This window comes from Canis aureus, chromosome 6 (genome assembly GCF_053574225.1).
Source record: "Canis aureus isolate CA01 chromosome 6, VMU_Caureus_v.1.0, whole genome shotgun sequence".
In the NCBI taxonomy this organism is placed as follows: Eukaryota; Metazoa; Chordata; class Mammalia; order Carnivora; family Canidae; genus Canis; species Canis aureus.
This window is the reverse complement of record NC_135616.1, coordinates 75,197,873-75,216,867: the sequence shown is the minus strand read 5'-3', so window position 1 is coordinate 75,216,867 and position 18,995 is coordinate 75,197,873. Positions and strand designations below refer to the sequence as shown.

The 18,995-nt window shown below is 49.5% G+C and overlaps 1 protein-coding gene and 1 long non-coding RNA gene across 2 annotated transcripts; one reads left to right on the top strand and one right to left on the bottom strand.

Annotated features, from left to right (window-relative positions):
* Positions 1–2,081: 2,081 nt before the first annotated feature.
* On the bottom strand, positions 2,082–6,726 carry IL10 (interleukin 10). The gene is made up of 5 exons (XM_077902324.1): positions 6,227–6,726; positions 5,337–5,396; positions 4,922–5,074; positions 3,897–3,962; positions 2,082–2,888 (listed from the first exon to the last, which is right to left on the bottom strand). Exons 1-5 carry the CDS (start codon positions 6,392–6,394, stop codon positions 2,796–2,798), a joined length of 540 nt encoding a protein of 179 aa, XP_077758450.1. The 5' UTR covers positions 6,395–6,726; the 3' UTR covers positions 2,082–2,795.
* Positions 4,375–18,733, top strand: LOC144316430 (uncharacterized). Its single transcript, XR_013382384.1, has 4 exons — positions 4,375–5,068; positions 5,250–5,674; positions 12,902–13,185; positions 17,229–18,733. It is a non-coding gene; the product is annotated as an uncharacterized LOC144316430 (long non-coding RNA).
* The last annotated feature ends 262 nt before the right edge of the window (positions 18,734–18,995 follow it).

The window sequence follows — 18,995 nt, the reverse complement described above, 5'->3', positions numbered from 1 at the left end:
CAACATATGAATTTTGAGGGAACACAAGCATTTAGTAGATAACACCTGGGTAAAAATGTTTTGATAATTTTCCAGATGAGAAACTGAAGCTCAGAGAGGTACATATATTAGTCTGAGTCCACAGGAGAGAGGACTGGAGGAGGGTAGTGTCCACGATGATGGCTTCTCCATGCATCCTGATGCTTACCTGACTCTTCCTTACCCCCACCAACCCAAGAGCCTCATGTGCCATTTGAGCACAGAGCTCTTTATTCTAAGTTCTTAGAAGGGTGTAGTAGTTGAAAAAATATGTCCACCGACTCTTTGAGACTCCTCCCTTCAAAAGGTGGATTCTACTTTATCTCCCCTTCAATATGGGCTATACTTGCCAACTCTCTTCTAACAAACAGAATGTGCCAGAAGTGTGAGATTTCTGAGATTAAGTCAAAAAGATACCGTGACTTCCTCCTTGCTCTCTCTCAGATCATTGGCCCTGGGGAAGACAGCTGATGTGTGGCGAAGACATTCAAGAAGCCCTACAGAAAGGCCCATGCAGCAAGAAGCCAAGGCATCTTGCCAACAGCCACGTAGGTGTGCCATATTGGATGAGACTTGTCCAGCCCCAGCCAAGCTTCGGATGACTGCAGCCCTGGCTGTCATTTTGCCTGCAACCTCATTAGAGACCCTGAACCAGAACCCACAGTTGTCACTCTCAGATTCCTGACCCACAGAAGAAGACAAGAACGTGTGTTGCTTTAAGCTGCTAAACTTGGGGGACATCACCAGATAATTAATACCGAGGGGAAAAAGGAGAGGCATTTTATAGTTTTCTCAGTTCTCCATTCTCCCTACCACCCACGGGGCCAGGCCATACCCTCATGTCTGAGCATCTGCTGCCTCTTACGGGAGACCACAATAATAATCCCATACCCTATGGCTGACATGTACAGAACTAGCACCGGCTGGCTCAAAATAAGTGCTCAGTAAACTGTGACTGTTGTCAACATCTCATCGGCTGTGTGGCTTCTCTAGGTGAGCTTCTGTGTCTTGGTTTCAGATGCCCACTTCCTTTACCTGAGGTGCCAACCTCAACCTTAGGTTAGTACGCATTGCCCAACAGAGAACCCTAACGGCCTCAAACCTCACAGCTTCTCCAGTATAGACAGCCTTGGCGTAGAGAGCCTCAGATCTTCTGCTTGCCTCCTTTCTTAACCTTAACCTTTCATCTCAGAATTTCAGCTTTGATGCTTCCCACTTCCTTCCTAGGGTTACTTTAACTGAAGTGAGTCAGGTTTTACTGAAAAACTGACCACAGCCTGTTAGCCCCCAGCCTCCCCCAGACCAGGGCTGCCTGAGCAGAGTGTGAGGGTGATCTGTGTTTACTCAGACCAATTTCCCTCTCTCTCCTCCAAGTCACGGGGCCCTGAGTAGGGCTTCCCCAGCCACTATGCCCCTCCCAACAGACCGCAGTCAGAAGCCAATCTCGTATTGGTCTGGTGGCTGAAGGAGGGAGCAGAGGGCATGACAGCACTTGGATCCTTGGGTGTTCTATCAAGTGGGCTCATCTGTTTGTGTTCTACTCTATTGAGTGGGCCTCTGATCTCAGCTCCAGGAGAATTTGGTAGGAGTTTTGGGGTGTGTGTATCAATAACCACCAAACACTTCTAGGGACCATCTCCATGTTAGCTCCTCATCTGAATTTTCACAACAACCCAGGTAAATTAGTATTCACCTAAAACCCAGGCCATACCCTCAAAGAAACAAAGACCAAGAAACACTAGAAAAGTCGTCTCCCGGTCTTTCTAATGCTGGTATCCGAAGAAACTCAACCTTAGTCTTGAAAACCAGCATGATCTTTTAGAGTTTAAGGATAATGTCTTAAAGGACTGAGTTTATAGGAAGACTATGGCGTCTGTACTATAGGCTTTTGAAGTGAAAATACAGTTTTTGCCTCTGATCAGATTTGGAGCTTACCTCTTCTTGGGGAGAGGGTAGCTGGCTTTCTTTCTCTGGAATGCAGAATTCATTTATCTGCTTTCTTCTATCTTGGAAATGTTGATGGAGCAATTTCAGTCACACAGAAGTCAACTGACACCATAACATGATTTTAATGATTCACTTATTTATTAAAAATTAAAATCTGCTATGAAAACAGACAAACAATGTAACATTCCCAGAGGAATTAAATTGCTTCTAGTTAAAACTGAGTTCTATTAGAACCAACTTTAAGTTGTTATAAATAACAAGCAGGCCACAGCTTTCAAGAATGAAGTGGTTGGGGAATGAGGTCAAGGGAATCCCTCTGAGCCACTGGAATATTAATTATCTTACCCTTCCTGAGAGGATAAGAGTCTTTATAACAATCTAGGAGCCCCAGACCCTGGGACAAGAGAAATTATAGGGAGGTCAGGGAAAATAGCTCCACAGCTATACAGTATGGTCAGGCTTGGAATGGAAGCTTCGGTAGGCTCCCCAAGAAACACTTTTTTTTCTTATAATTTCTCTTAAAATACTCAAATACCATAGGGTATCACCCTATGAGAACAGCTTACACTCAGGTGAAAAAAATAAATACTGAAAAAAAAATTATAATATTGGGCTTCTTTCTAAGTAGTTCACAGAGAAGCTCAGTAAATAAATACAAATGGGAGTTGAGGTATCAGAGGTAATAAATATTCTAAGAGAGAGGTATGACGGGGTTCTCCAAGCAGTTGGTCGGCTCTCCTACATCCCGGGATGGTATTTTGCAGATCTCCAATTCATGTCCTAGAGTCGAGAAGAGTTGCCATCCTGGGTGTTTTGTTCTCCAGCACGTTTCAGATTTTCATCCTCATTGTCATGTAGGTTTCTATGTAGTTGATGAAGATGTCAAACTCACTCATGGCTTTGTAGACACCTTTCTCCTGGAGCTGTGTAGGGAGATAGGAAACGTGACGTGAAAGCCCCATCTGAGTGAGTAGACGGGTCCCTGGCTTGGGTGGGTGTGACCCTGGGGCCCAGATGGGTCCCTGACTTGGGTGGGTGTGATCCCGGCGCCCCGGGCGCCACACTGGCTCTCGTGTATGGGGAGGTGAAGGATGGACCCAGGCAACCCGAGGGTGCACCCAGCGCCTTGGGAGAGGCGACGCGGGGTTGGCCTAAAAAGCGTGGCTAGCGAGTGGCAAGAGGAACCGTCACTTTGTAGAGCGCAGTCCTTAGCAATTTAAAATTGATGCCTTAACAGTTTTAAAGGTCGTGTGCTCACATGACGCTTATTCAGAATTTGGAGAAAAGACAGTAGAGGAACCACGTTGAAAGTGGGACAGTGAGGGGAGGAAAGGACCCTTTGATGGTTATGCTCATCCATCGGCGGGGGGAGCAGGCCCTGCCCGGGGCCCAGGCCTGCAGCCGGGGCTCAGCCCCGCAGAGGGCGGAGGCCGCCTGTTCTGGGAAGAGGGTGCGGGGGGTTGCGGACAGTGGGACGCGTGAAACCCCACTTGATCTGAGAGCCCACGTTCGGAGGCAGCCCGGCAGGTGTGAACGGCAGCTGGGAAGGGAGTAGGGCCCGAGCCCGATCGCCGGGGGGGCTGCCTCCTGCTCAGAGTTTTGGGGTGCCCAGGCCGAAGCCCTGGGTGTGTGTGCACGCTTGCGTGCTGCCTTCCGGCACGTGTGGCTCTAGCCTAGATTCCCAACAGGCTCCTTTCTGTTTCCTTTGTCACTCTCGCCAGCATCTGGCTCAGCCCACAGGCCTGCAAAGCGGGGAACAGTCATTTCGAAAGCCCCAAAGACACTTCACAGAAAACAAATAGAAGCGAGGCAGCAGCTCCTCGCTCACACCGGCCGCCGGTTCCCACAGCCCCTGGGGGGAGGACAGCGTCCCTGGGCACCTGCGCCCGGGCCGGGACAAGGCGGCGCCAGTCCCTGGGGCGGCCACTCACCTTACTAAACGCGCTCTTCACCTGCTCCACCGCCTTGCTCTTATTCTCACAGGGCAGAAATCGGTGCTGTGGGGGGAAAGGGAAAGTGTTAATGCCACGGCTCCCAGCTCCCGTGTCCCTGGCACTTGGGGGACAGCTGGGGACCTGAAAAAGGGCCCAGACTCATCTTGGATACCTAACCCTCCCCAGGCCCCCCGGCAGCAACTTCGGGAGCCCTGAGCCCTGTGTCACCCTTGCCCACTAGACAGAGAAGAAATAGCCCAGGGAGGTGACAAGTGCTTCTCCAGAAGCCACTCTGCGAGCTCTGCAAAGCTTGCATGAAAGCCCGGGAGCTGGAGCTTGGAGCCTCCTCCCCAGTGACAAGTGCTGAGCCAGCGCGCTGTCCCCTCCCGCTTCCCAGTCCCTCCTCCTCCTCCTCCTCCTCCTCCTCCTCCTCCTCCTCGTGGGCTCCAGCCACCAGCACCCTTTGTGGGTCCCTGAGCGCTAGAGGTGCAGCGCGGGCATGCAGACCAAGGCCTTTGGTGGGCCCGTCCTAAAACCAGACCAGCTCCTTCCCCCCTTGGAGAAGGCGGGGGAGCGGCCGGGGTTCGTCCAGTGGGGAATCCTTTGCAGACCCCACTGCAGTCCGGGGGCGAGGGGCCCCCTGGCCCTACAATGCCCTGCTCCAGAGCTCTGCCTTCAAAAGGTGGAGGCCGAGGGGGAAGTGGGGTTTCTTCTCCACGGGACCCTGCCTGCCTGCGGCCCCTTTTGCAGGGTCCACAGGGGACAGAGGAACCCCGCGAATGAAGAGTGGGGCCCCTTTCACCGAGGGAGAGGGGAGTAGCTAATAACCCACAAATGACTCACAAATAACAGGAAAGCTGTTTGCAAACATGTAAATGCCTCGCCGCCTCCCCCACTCCTCGCTTAGAGAGAGCGATGAGCAAGCGATGGAGCTCCAGCCGCTGCCGGCCTGCCCTGGCCCTGAGCGGAGGTTCTGGAAGGCCCAGGAGCCACCAGCCGCAGGGGAAGAACTCTGCACTCACACAGCGTCGCAGCCTCAGCCTGAGGGTCTTGAGCTTCTCTCCCAGGGAGTTCACGTGGTTCTTGATGTCTGGGTCGTGGTTCTCAGCCCGGGGCATCACCTCCTCCAAGTAAAACTGGATCATCTCCGACAGGGCTTGGCAACCCAGGTAACCCTAAAGGCAAGAGCGTTGGGGGGGGGAAGGGGGGGGTGACTGGGCGGAAGAGCTGCTGCCCTAGCTTGAGAGGACAGCTTTGTCCCCAGGGACCTTTCTTAACCAGCCACCTCCCCCCAGGACAGCCCTTTGGCTGTGTGCTGAGTTAAGATCTTTCCACTTCTCCTTTTCAAAGCAAAGGAAGCGGACCCAGCTCCCAGCGGCCTCCCTGCTCTGAGTCACGCTGCTGCCTCCCCTCCCGCACACCCAGCCGGGCTCTCACCTTAAAGTCCTCCAGCAGGGACCCGGTCAGCAGTATGTTGTCCAGCTTGTCCTTCATTTGCTGCAAGAAGAACAAAAGGAGAATGAGCCGGAGGACGGAGGAAATGTCTTTTCCGATGCCCTCTTATTTATAGAGCTTCTGATGTTTCATCAGCGCAGCCTGGCCCCAAAAAATGGAAAGGAGATTTTCAACACAGGACATTCAATAGCGCTGGAACCCTTAGTTCAATCGGGTCATTTCCCCGAGGATCCAGTTGTTTTTTTAAAAAAGGCTGCCGGGCGTTGGAACCACGAGAAGCTTGCCTGGGTGCCGGTGTCCTCTCTGCAGAGCCCTATCAGGTTGGAAGGGTCCACCCGGGCCCACCCACCCCTCAGTGGTCCTGGCTTTTCTTTTTCCCTGCTGCAGACCCCCAGCTGCAGCTTTGAAAGCTGTCTGGAGGTGGGAAGCATCTCCTAATGCAGGCTTCCCCCCTGCAAGGCGCTTTCCCAAACCAGCAGGCTTCCAGGTTCTGGAAATGCACTCCCTGGAGACCCTATATGTTTTCCCCGCCACAAGGGATGGGGAGTGCATTGTCACCTTCAGGCAGACCCTTCATGACTTCTCCCAGCCAACTGAGCTCCAGAGAAATCTTAAAAAAAGTTGCTAAGCATAGGAGTCCTAGTGCATCTCCCCGGGAGGTGGCATTTTCTGCACATTTGCTGCATCACCCGGGCTTAGCTTAACTCACTGAACCTATGGCTTGACCTGGGACTCTTTTAAGAATTTAAGTTTGAAGGAAGTGAATGCTGGAGAGGGAGGTGGACTAGAAGGAAGATTCTTAGAGCTCTAGCAGGATGCCTGGTGGAGGCAGTGCCAGCAAGGAAGGAAGGACAGGAAGGCATCATACTCACAAAGAAAGTCTTCACCCTCCCGAAGGCAGCTCGGAGCTCTCGGAGCATGTGGGGCAGGCTGGCTGGGAAGTGGGTGCAGTCGTCCTCAGGTAGGGTGCTCTGGTGTCGGCTGGCTCCCACCCCGGCCAGGAGGACCAGGCAGCAACAGAGCAGTGCTGGGCTGGGCATGGCGAAGCTCTGCCTTCTGAAGAGTCGGCCTTGTGGTTTGGTTTTGCAAGAGCAAGCCCCTGATGTGTAGACCTTCACCTACTGTGTCCCCCTTTTATAGTGTGGGTGCGGTGAGGCCTCCCCATTCATAAAAAGCCACAGAGTCACAAATTTCCTGGCAAACGTTTTCTTGTTTTCTTCTCATTAAACCCCTCCCTTCTCAAACTTTGCATTATTTAACTTTTTAAGGTTCTTCGCTTTTTTGCACTGTAAGCAAAAGGGATTGTTGAACAATGAACTTTTGCATTACAGCTATTTTAGGATGAGCTACCTCTCTCTCTGTTTTAAAATAACTTTCCAGCTTTTCTTAACAAAAAAAAAAAAAAAAAAGTTGATTTCCTGGGGTGAACAGCTGTTCTGTGCATAGAGGCCAGCAGTTGTGGGTTCTATGCGCGTGTTCCTAGGTCACAGTGACGTGGACAAATTGGCCGTTCCAGAATGCACTGAGATTGAGAAATAATTGGATCCCCTCCCCAACCTGGATTGAATACCCAAGGCTTTTCCTTGCTGAACTGGGAAGAGCCTCAGTTTCCCCAAGTGAGAACCGGGGTGAGTTAAATATCCTCATAGATCCCTCTGGTTCTTGCATTTTATGTTCCAAGGTGGTCCCTTGCAGAGGCCAGCTTCCCACTGGCTGTCCCAGTACTTTGGGAAAGTTCGTGAGAGTGGTCCATACTTCTTGATAGCTTGGCACCTGCCGGTCACTGTGACCCTTATCATCTCCATTTTACAGTGAGCAAACTGAGGTACAGAGATGCTAAGTAACCTGCACAAGGTTACATGGGTGCTGAGTGAGAGGGTCAGACTTTGCACCCAGGCCTGCCTGACAGTAGGGCCATGCTCCTTACTCTGTCTACACGGTCCCCAGGGTGTAGAATGATAAGGTTTAGATTGAAGAGTCCTCATGGTTTCTTTTAGTTGTGAGCTTCTGTGGTTGGACACTTAAGCTTGAAAGATGGGGGGTGAGGGAAACAGGAATAATAAGGAAGTTAAGTCAGGATTCCATGAAGACTGGACTGCAGGCCCCCCCCCCTGCTTTTTTTTTCTCTTACCTGTCCCTTCCCTCCTTCCGAAGAAGTCTTAGCCATCTGATCTTGGATTTGCACATGTGATGTGTGTGTGTTTGAGGGTGGGCAGGTACGGTAGGCAGGTGCAGTGAGGAAAGTTGCTCTACCTCTAATAAGGAAAGGAGAGGGGGAGTGACACCCCCTCTTCAGATATCTGGAAAGTCTCTGGGGGTCCCTTGATGTACCTTGACCTTCTCCTTCTATAGGAGCTTTTCCTACCTCCCCAGTGAAGACAGTAACTAGGAAGAGCACTGACCTGTCTCTGTCCTGACTCTGTCAGTCTTTAAACCTCAGGGAAAGTCGCTTGACTTTCCATCTGTCCCAAGAGGGCAACAGAGTACCTGCCCTCCTGCCTGCCAGGGTCCTTTGGGCTTCACAGGGGAGGGGCTCGGGAAAGTGACAAGTGGACTCAGATACAGGGTTGTCACCAGTGTTTCTGTTATTTCGTTGCCCTCCTGTGTCAGCCCTAGGACACCTCAGATGGTACTGCATCCTGAGCCTGCCCCATTGCTCTCACTGTGCCAGAGCAAATGGGGCAGACGTACTGGGGCCAGGCCAACCTGGAATGGGCCTGGGGGAAGAAATGACAGGGTCCAGCTCCAACCTGTGGGTACACCTTGTGGGTCAGGATCAGGGGGGCCATGGCCTCCCCTTCCAATACTTTGGGGAATGTCAGTGCAAAAACCTAAGAATTGTGAAGGGAGAAAAGAACCTTTTAGAAACAAGAGTGAAGCTAACACAGGAATTTTTGCTCTTGCTGATTTACCCTGGGCTTATTGAATATTACTGCCAGGATGCAGAGAAAAGAGGTGAGGAGCTGAGTTTTCACCCCTCTACCCTTGTACTTCCCTCTTGTCTTCTGGGTTTCCTGGGCTGTGCCTGCTTTCGCCCATCGGGCTGACTGCCTTTCTGAGTTGGGTGTTCTGGGTGCAGACTTAGCACGGAGGGAGTCAGGCCAGAGGCATCAAACCCCAGGCAAGGATCTGAGGCCCTTCTCCCTGACCCATGCAGCACAGACCCCTCCTATCTTTCTCTGCCACCACGCCCTGTTCTTGCCTCCACTGCTAAACCTACCATCTGACATTGCTGTCACCTTATGTGCACACCTTGCCTCCCCCCAGTCAGCTGTGAGCTCCCTGAAGTAGGATGTTGTTTTATTATTCTGTGTACCTGATACCAAGCATAGGGTCTGGTCCATGGAGGAAGGTGCTAGCTCTACAGCTTTCTCTTTTCTTTTTGCTCTACAGCATAGCAGAGTACATGATGAGCCTGTACAGGCTGGAGGAAGTAACATGAAGGAGGCTGGTCTGGGCACAGGCAGGCACTCGGATAGATAGGGAAGCAGCTCAGGGAGCCAGGCCAGCATCTTTTCCACTGTCTTCTTATAACTTGAGATAAGTGTGTAAATGCACACACACAAATATGCACATGTGCAAGATGGCAGGAGGAAGGGAGGCGGGCCAAAGCCATTTCTGCCTTTCTTTAATGCATAAGCCATTAGGTAGGGTGAGGTACAGGAGCATGTAGCCAATTACTTCAAACCATTTGTTGAATAGTCGATCTTTCCCCCGCTGATTTGAAGTCATGGTCCTCTCCCATCTCAAAATTTCAGAATCTAAATGATCAAAGGTAACCACGGCAAATTTTTTGATGCAATTCCTTACATAACAAATGGAGATACCAATATCTTTCCTACCAGCACAGAGGGTTGACATCAGGCTGATAGAAGAAAACAGGGATGAACATTTTGAGAAAAGTTAAGAGCCTCTGCTTTTATATTGACAAAACCATGAGAATAGTAAACGTGGGCATCATTCTATATCTCAAGGCTGTGACGATATTCATTCATTTGAAAAGTCTGGTCATAGGATCCATCAGGAAAAGTCTCAAACTCATAGTCACATCTGAGACGTAAATGTCAGCAGTCTGCCCGGCATAGGAAGTTTGAGTTTGGGTTTTAGTACAAGGGAAGAGCCCTTGTAGGGGAGGAAGTGAGAGACCGGGCACCTACGGATGGTAGAGTGTCGGTCTGGGCACCATTTTGTTCTGTGGATTTCCAGAGGACTCGACTGCCGCTGATCACTGTGAGCTCCATGGGGGTAAATGGCCTGAGTCTAGTCTTCCCTCAAGTCCAGATGCTTAGCAGGGATCTATGAGATGATCATGAAATTGAATTTAAATGACTTTCTCCAGTGAGGAATCTCTGGGGAATCAGAGGAAGGTTGTGGGATAGGATAGGAAATCAATTTGCCTTTCCACCCCTGCTCCAGAATATTCCCGAATTTCTGCATTCAACTGCAAATGAAAGAAAATCTGATTAATCATGGCTTAAAAAAGAAAAGGGTATTATTTTTTGGCCTCACTTAACATGAAGTCAGAGGCAGGCAGTCTGAGGCCGGTAGAGCACTCGTCATCTAGAACCTGCTTTTTCTTGTCTTCCTGCTCTCCTCTCTGTTGTTGCAAGATGTCAGGGAGAAGGGACGTAGGTAAAGTCTTAAGGCATGTCAACCCAGGAGATCCTAACAGTCTTTCCAGAATAGACTCTCCTCAGTGAGTTTCACTAGTTTAGCTGCAGAGGGGTCCAGGCAGATGAGCACTATAAGCGTGCGTGCGTGTGTGTGTGTGTGTGTGTGTGTGTGTGCACTGTGTAAATACATTGTGAGAGTCCTATCTAAGGGCACAAGAACTCATAAGGAATCTTCTCCCAGCTACCCTTGTGCTCAGCAAAATGGCAGGCTTCCTGGCATCATTGCTCTGCACGTTGCTGAACTTCTACAGCTCAGACCCAAGAGGAAGGAGCTGCTCTCTGGGGGTCCACTGGAGCCACAAATGGAAGGCTAAGGAATGGGGGCTTGCCAGACCCAGGGTTCAACTAGCTTGCCTGGCAACAGGGCCACTCGGGAGGGAGCAACGGGTTGGTGATACAGGCAGAGAAGATGGGATGGCCCCCACCCAGGAGAGTCTTCTTGGGACTTGGCTTCTACTCACTCATTCATAGTTCTTAGTTTAGGGCTGATAATGGGAGTTTCTTTTCTTCCCATTTGGGACATCTAGTATGTACAATGGTTTTCTCAGCTCGAAATTTCTAGTATTCCCTTGAATAACCTTCCTTAGCATCCTGGACAGAAACTTCCTCAGCCACTATGCCGCAATAGGCCTGTTCAACAGCACAGAGGCTGACAGCAAAACCCCAAGTGTGGCTGGGCAAGGGGTCTTGGGTGACAGGGCTCTGTGGCACTGTCCTCCTCTGGGCTTCTCTGACTTTGGCCTTGTGGCTGGAGTGCTTCAGAATATGAGCCAGGTGGATTAGAAGTTTCAAAGAGCCCAAGTAGGGGCCACCCCTAGGGCAAATCAAGCAAGGGTTATGCAAACTGGATTGGGCGCCTGTCCTAGGATCGTGGCCGGCAGACACTGCAAACCACAGCGGAAGGGCTGATCTTTGGACAGCCAACGTGGAATTCCCCTTTGTGCAACTGGGGCACCAAATCAAGCAATTCGGATTTTCCTTAGGGGACAGACACTGTGATCTGTGACTTCTCATATGAGAAATTTGGCGTACGGGGGCCAGGACACCAGGTGTTGGAGCCTTTGCCACCCGGAGGACACAGCTGTTTTTGCTCTGTCTGCATGACTACCGGGGATAACTAGTGTAGGTACTAGAGTCCTAGTGTAGTTATTATCACTACTAGTGTGGAAGAGCTGTGCAGGCGCACAGGGTCCCATTCTTAGAAGGGCTCTTACTCAGCTGTTCCTGCCTTGAGATTCTTAGTAATTGTTGAACGAGTGGCCCCCAATTTATATAGCTGGTTCTGTAGAGGAGGCTGAAATCATGTCCATTCCCTGGTCTCACCTTCACCTTGTGTTCCCTAACGTAGTAGATGACATCACCATCTAACCCAACGTACAAGCTAGAAACCTAGAAATAACTTGCTGGTTCCCTCCTCTCCCTTGCCAATCATGACCAATGTATTAGAAGGCGCTCCTGACTTTCTTTCTTTCTTCTTTCTTTCTTTCTTTCTTTCTTTCTTTCTTTCTTTCTTTCTTTCTTTCTTTCTTTCTTTTTCTTCTTCTTCTTCTTCCTTCCTTCCTTCCTTCCTTCCTTCCTTCCTTCCTTCCTTCCTTCCTTCCTTCCTTCCTTCCTTCCTCCCTTCCTTCCTTCTTCTCAGATTTTATTTATTTATTTGAGACAGTGAAGTGGGTGGTGAGGAGCAGAGGGAGAGGAAGAAGCAGACTCCCTGATGAGCAGGGAGCCCGACATGGGGTTCAATCCTGGGACTCTGGGATCACAACCTGAGCCGAAGGCAAATGCTTAACCATCTGAGCTCCCAGGCACCCCTGGGTGCTCCGGATTTTTCTTCACAAACATCTTCCTAATCTGCTGACTTTTTTCCAATTCCATCAGCAGCAGCAACAACTGTCTGATTCAAATCTAATCTAATCTCTCCTGGGCTTTAAAATAAAGGCCTAATTGATATTCTAATATCCATTTTCCAAATTGCTCTCTACTTGGTAGGTAGAGTGATTATTTGCAAACAACAATCTGATCATGACTCTCCTATTTAAACCCTTCTTTGGCTTCCCATTTTCTTTCTTGGTAAAATACTCACATTATTCACACTGTCTACGACTCCTTTATCATCTGACCCTTCTTCTGCCTCAAATTTCAGCGCTCCTCACTTCCCTCTGCCCTCTAGCCTCATTGGCTTTCCTCTTTTTTTTTTTTTTTTATTTTCAAATAATCCATGCTTTCTCTCTTACTACAGAGCCTTTGCACATATAGTTCCCCCTTTCTGGATTGTTCTTCCCCTTTTCTTTATCCTTCAGTTCTCAGCTCAGATGTTACTTCCTCAAATGAGTTCTTCTTTATTTCCAGTTGGATTTTCTGGGTATATCTTCTCATAACACCTTGCTCCTTTCCTTTATAGTACTCACACCAGTTTATAGTTATACGTGGCTTTGTGACCATTTGACTGAGCTCCATCCTTGCCATCACACTGTCCTCCCCAGGGCAGGGCCCTCTCTGTTTTTGGTTATCATTATTTGCCTAGTGCTTGGCACAATTCTGGGCACATCCAAGGTCCATGCTAAATATCTGTGGACTGAGTGACTGAGTATGTGCTTCCTAAACTTTTGGTAGCTATAACTGGCTGCATTTGTCTTCCATCTCATAGAAAGTAGAGGATGAATTCACTTGGGGAAGCAACTACCCTCACAAACTATTATGCCTGTTCCCATTTGGCTGTTACAGTTTTGAAAAATCAATCTCACCACTAATCAACACTCTTCCAGGCAAGTGTTAACCAAATCCCTCGCGGTTCCGGAGTGTTTAAAATATCCTCTGTTATAGGGTGTCAGAAGAAGAACCTTAACCAGCACGTAATCCGTCTCTCTCATTTTACAGATGCACAAACCGAGGACCAAAGAAGAGACTTTCCTAGGGACAAGAAATCGTAATGGCAAAGGTGGAATCTGATGTCAATTCTCTTCTGGTTGTTCTTCTCCAATCAGCACCTAATTCCTTGACTCAGATGAGCATTAATAACTCTCAACTCTCAGGGCCAGCACCAACGACTAGAGGGCGCTAAGACGTGAGCCCTGTGTGGAGTTGCAATGGTGAGAAGTCAAAAGTCATGGAAATGAGTTTCCATTTACAAAGCTATGGTGAATCTATTACGTGCCTGTGAGGTATGTAGCCCTGCACTGGCGAAGTGGCGATGGGGAGAAGGGTTGCTTAGGTACTTTTGTCCCAGGGAAATACTGGAAGCTTTAGAATATTTGCAGACAGAAAAGGGTTTCTATGGTATTTTACCTCTGAGACGGGACTGCAGTAGTGTTCAAAGGCATAGTTTGGCATTCCTTCCCACCAAGGAACCCCTCAAATACCATCTCTCTCCAGAAACCTGATTCAAGAGAGCAGAGAATTGAGTATTTCCCTTCATCTTGCCGGCTCTGATTTTTTTTTATCTCCAAAACAAGTCCCTGACTCTAAAGCCTCAGCCCCATTCCACATATGTGTGCTTTAGACGCACATCTGTATCACATGTGTGAAGAGCCAGATGCTTTCTCCATCCTGGTTCCATGCCACTTCTGTGGTGACTATGCCATTTACATGAATCCTTAGGTAATAAACTCTTTGGGGAAGGGAGCAGGAGGGTGCCACCGTGTCCAGTGTGGTCTAGTTTCACTAAGTCCCCTGTTCTCAAGCTGTTTGGATTCAAGACCCCTTAACATTCTTCAAAATTGTTGAAGATCCCAAAGAGCTTTTACTTATGTGGATTCCGTCTATCGATATTTCTTGTATTAGTAACGACAATGGAGAAATTAAAAATATCTATTTATGACTTTTAAAGTAATAATAAAGACTACATGTTAACATAAATAACATATTCTGTGAGAAAAAGCTATGTTTTCCAAATCAGAACGCATTTGGTGAGAAGAGCGACATCGTTTGACATTTGTTCCAAATATTTTCAAATATCTGGTTTAAAAGAAGAGTTTGTCTTCTTACAACTGTTTCCACACTCAATCCGTGGCAATCTGCTGTTTAGTTGGAAGTGTATGAAGAAAATCCAGCCTCTTGTACCTTGTACTTGAGGGGGTCCTTGGACCACCTTTTGAGAATCACTGGCTTAAGTGTTTTAACTAAAATCTCTGGGTGAGGATGAGTGGGAGGAGGGTGATCAAAGTTTGGCCTCAGAGGAAGATGTGGGGGATACCAACAGGTCACCTGCCCTGGTCGGAGAAAGGAGAAGCCCACTGCTTCATAGTTGTCTTTCTTATTCAGAGTTTCCGAATAGCCAGTGTGGTCCTCCAGTGCAGCAGCTCCTGTGAACATCAATGTATGTCATGGAAGCTGAAGTGCCTCACACGCAGTGTTTGTGGTTTCAAGTCAGAACTCACGGGAGTTTTGGGGCTGATCTGCAGTGCCCTACTGATTACCGTAAATCCCCTTCTCCAAGGGGCCCCAGGTCTAGGACCAGCTCATAGGGGCTGGGTGCAGTCAGGGGGCACGGGGCTAGTAGAGGGACTCCACTGTGGGCTTATTTGGGGTTCGACTTTCCACTTCCACTTTTAGTTCTTCTCTCTCTTTCTGCCTCTCTCTGCTTTCTCTTTGGTTAGCTTGTGCTTTCTCAGTTTTCAGAACCAACTGAAAATAACATCAGATGTTTTCCAGTCTGCTGGTCGGGATTTATCCAATCAAAACAATAGATTTTACTTTCCAGTCTCTTCTCACTCCCTGCAGGGTTGAGCGGCATCTATGATCAGTGGGCTTTCTCTGATCTGGCTAATTTAGAAATCACTTTAGCAAGGTGGGCACCCTCTTAGGAACTGGGTCAGACGTTGTGGGTTCAAATCAAAGCGCGATGACTAGCCGCCCATCTGACTGTGGGAGACTCTTTATAGAATGAGTGGAAGAAGAATTTCTCTTTTTCACAGAGCTAGACTAAGAACTCCCAAGGCCCTCTCAGATGCTTCAACCTTCAAAAATAGTTTTAAAATAACATATCACTGAACTGTAAAATGTATTTAAGAAAGCCCTACAAGGTTCTGATACTTTTGATGTATCAATGCTTTTGCAATTCTATCAACACTTTAAAAATATATATATTGTTCTTTCAAAAAATTAAGGAGAACCTGTTTATGCCTTGGCTTTTGGGTGATCTCAGACTGTTCCTGGGAGTAAGGTCAGGAGTCTCAAGCAGGAGATTAGATATAAATCGGGATCAAGTGGTTGATTGATGGGTTTCAGGGTTCCCCGATTGGCCAGGGATTGTGCACTCACGCTTCTCTTACACGGTACATGCTGTCACATACTTCCTCATACAGCAAAGGTTGGGTCTTTGTCAGCAAAACACGCGTCTTCCCCACTTCGCCACACCCCACACCCGTGGGTCCAAGTGGTGGGTTCCTGGAAACGACACGATGCACCCTGCCTTTTGGGCTGGTCTTTGCAGTGGGGTGTGATCGGTTGAGTGTGTGGGTCCCAGGTCAGACTAGAGGTGCCACCCAGCTCTGCCCCTTCCTGTCCATGGCACCTCTCGTGCCGCAGCATCCACAGCTGGAGATGGTAACTGGCACTGCAGGGTTGTCATAAGGGTTGAATGAAATGGTGCATGTACACAAGGGCATCATGAGTGCCTGGCATGTAACGAGTAGTCAGTGCATCTGAGTTGTGGTTGTTGCTGCTCTTCCGTGGGCGTGCTCAGCTGCTAGGGCCAGGGATATCTCTTCAGGGACCTGGCGCCTCAGAACAGGACTAGGTTCTCTGTCCCAGTATTCCGGGGATGGTACAGAAATGTCAATCCAAGTAGAAAGAGCTCTGGCTCCGGTGTCCAGGAGAAAGGCTACCAGCCCTGGGCCTCCACTGTGAGATCCTGGACCTGTCCCCTTCCATCCTTTGGCCTTGCTTTCTGCATCCATAAGTGGGGGGGGGGGGGTAGACAGAACTATTTTTCCTTTTAAAGGTTATTTATTTATTTATTTATTTATTTCAAAATGAGAGAGAGAGAGAGAACAAGCAGGTGGAGGGGCAGAGGGAGAGGGAGTGCTGAGCAGGGAACCCGACGTGGGGCTCGATCCCAGGGCCCCAGGATCATGCCCTGAGCCCAAAGCAGACACTTAACCAACAGAGCCCCCCACCAGGGGCCCCAGAGTTCTTTTCCTAGGATGCTTTCCTAGGAGACTTGGGCGGTGGGAGACTTGGGTGGTGCTCCCCCCCATCCTTCCTGGAGGGAGCCAGCGGGCGCCAGGCCCTGGCTCTGGGTCCGAGCTCTAGGGATGGCCTGGGAGCGCCCTTCGGTAAGAGAGCCCGAGCCCTTTCCCCGGGCGGCCCTGTGTGTGTTCACCTGTATTTCCTTCTCGCAATCCTGGCCCCAGCCTTCTTGAGGTTGCAGTTTCATTGTGAGTCAGGGCTGCTGAGAGCAGTGGAAAGCCGAGGGGCCTCTGCCTGGCGGGGAGGACGTGATGCTGCCTTTTCCTCAAGAGCGCGGTTGGCGGGGGGACGTCGGGGGCGTGGGAGGGAGGTGATCACCTTCAGGAAGCGCATTTTCACATTGACTGTGTCTGGGAGGAAAGAATATTACTGGAAAGCCCTCGAGGTCACTTCACAGGTCTTTCAGAAGGGCCTGCACGCTCCCCGGCACTAAAATGTCTGTGCCATTTGGGTACCTGCTGTGAGGCAGGTGGCGCCAGGAGGGAGGGAATGCTCCATCCTTGTCCATCCTTGTCCCCTGCCGGGGGTGTGGTGGGGAACCTTGGCTCCTGGACCTGGGGAGGTGACCCTGGGGCTGAGGCCGGGCCAGGCACAGTGGGGCCGGCGGGGCCGGTGGGCCCAGTGCTGCTCAGCCACCACAGGCCTGGAGACAAAGAGCCGAGGCCCTCCAGCCCTCGGCTGGGTCTCACAGGGGACAAGCAAGGAGGGGGGTCAGATTTAGAGAAGCCGGGAGGAAGCTATCTAAGAAAAGCCGGGATCCCTTAGGTGTGCTGACCCCAGAGGCTGAGTTCTGCATGGGGCCGGGGGTGACCTGGCGCAGGGAGGAAGGTGCATGGGTCATCGGGAGCTCTCGGCCAAGCTGGGCAGAAGGTTTCAATAGAGGGGCTTCGATTTGGGGTGTCAGGCGAGGGTCCCCTTGCAGGGGAAGGTGGACAGACACCTCCCTGAGAGAGATCCCAGGGAGAGGGAGTTCTGGGCGATAGAGGGTGACCCGAGATCGCTTTCTCTATTTCAGATGTTGCCCAAAGCTGGTCAACTGTGCAGCGAGAGAGCCGAACCCTCCTTAGACGGCCAACAAGCACAGGAAGATTCGGGGAGCATCATCATCAGGGAAACGCAAATCAAACCCACCCCGAGCTAGCACCTCACACCGGTCAGCACGGCTAGTACTGAAAAGACAAGAAATAACCAGGGTTGGCGAGGCCGGGGAGAGAAAGGACCCTCCGTGCGCTGCTGCTGGGAATGCAAAACGGGTGCCGCCACGATAGAAGGCAGTGTGGAAGTTCCTCAAAAAACTAAAAATAGGACTAGCATATGATCCAGCGATCCTGTTTCTGGGTATTTATCTGAAGAAAACAGAACTAACTTGAAAAGATCTGTGCACCCCATGTTCAGTGCAGCATTATTTGCAAGAGCCAAGATACAGAAACTAGTGTCCAGTGTCCAGTGTCAAGTGTCCGTTGAACGGATAAAGAAAAGGTGCTATATATGTATTATTCAGGCCTTAAAAAAATGAAATCTCGCCATTTGTGACGACATGGGTGGACTCTCGGGACATTATGCTAAGTGCAATAAGTCAGACAGAAAGCCAATACCAAAAAAAAGAAAAAGAAAAAGGAAAAAGAAAGAGAAAAAGAAAAGAAAGCCAATACCTTACAATCTCACTTATATGTGGAATAAAAACAAAACCAACCTGCCCCCCCAAACCCAAGCTCGTAGATACAGAAAACAGATTGGTGATTGCCAATGATGGGGGGGTGGGGAGGCAGGTGAAATGGGTGAAGGGGGTCAAAATGTACAAGCTTCCAGTTATAAAATAAATAAATCACACACACACACACACATAATACACAGCATGGGGCATATGGTGACTAATATTGTATTAACGTTTATGGTCACAGATGGTAATTAGGTTTATTGTGGTGACCATTTCTCAGCATATACAAATGTTGATTCCCCATGTTAATAGACTTGAAATTAACATAATATTGTATGTAATTATGTTTCGATTAACAAAGAAGAAACTAAAAAAAGAAAAGAAAAAAAGAAACTATCGTTGATACATCTTGTAGACCCCAGCTCCCAAAAACCTGAACTGAAGTTGGTGCTATTTATATAGAATACCCCAGTTGCATCGTAGGCTACCAACAAAGCCACATTTATAAAATGAGTATCTAGGAAGACATTGTTCCAGGTTCCGAAAAATGACTCAAGCATCTGTATATAAGCCGAAAGCTGCCTGCACTGAGGTGAGCAAACATGTACCCAGTCAAGGGAGCTGCAAGGTCCTCCTGTGTGTTGGGGAGAGGTGCTGACGGGGCTTGGGCCTGGGGATGGGGAAGAAGGAGGAGAACAGGACATCCTTAGTGGGATGTCACCGGCCAGCTGGCTTTGACATAGCTCTGTCATTGGCATCCAGGACCCCACCTATGCTTCCACCAAGGGAACCCTATCATAGATAATAATATTATTATTAATAAAAATAAAAATAATAGCTACCTCCTGGATATGAAAAGAAAATAGGCTGAATGCTTGTCTCAGTGCCTGGCACATCGTGAGGACGCAGTGACTCTTACCTGGCCATCCGTGGCTTCCAGTGGGACTACTGTGTCACTACGCTACAGTTACTACAACCACCAGGGCCACTGTTGTCAGCACAGCTCTGACTGTTGATGCCACTGCAATCTCCTTTTCCCTCCTGGGGCCCCTGCAATGACTTTGAACACCCAAAGGATGGTGCGAGTGGAGGAAGAGTTGGTCTCCTCTCTGAGCCCATCCTGCA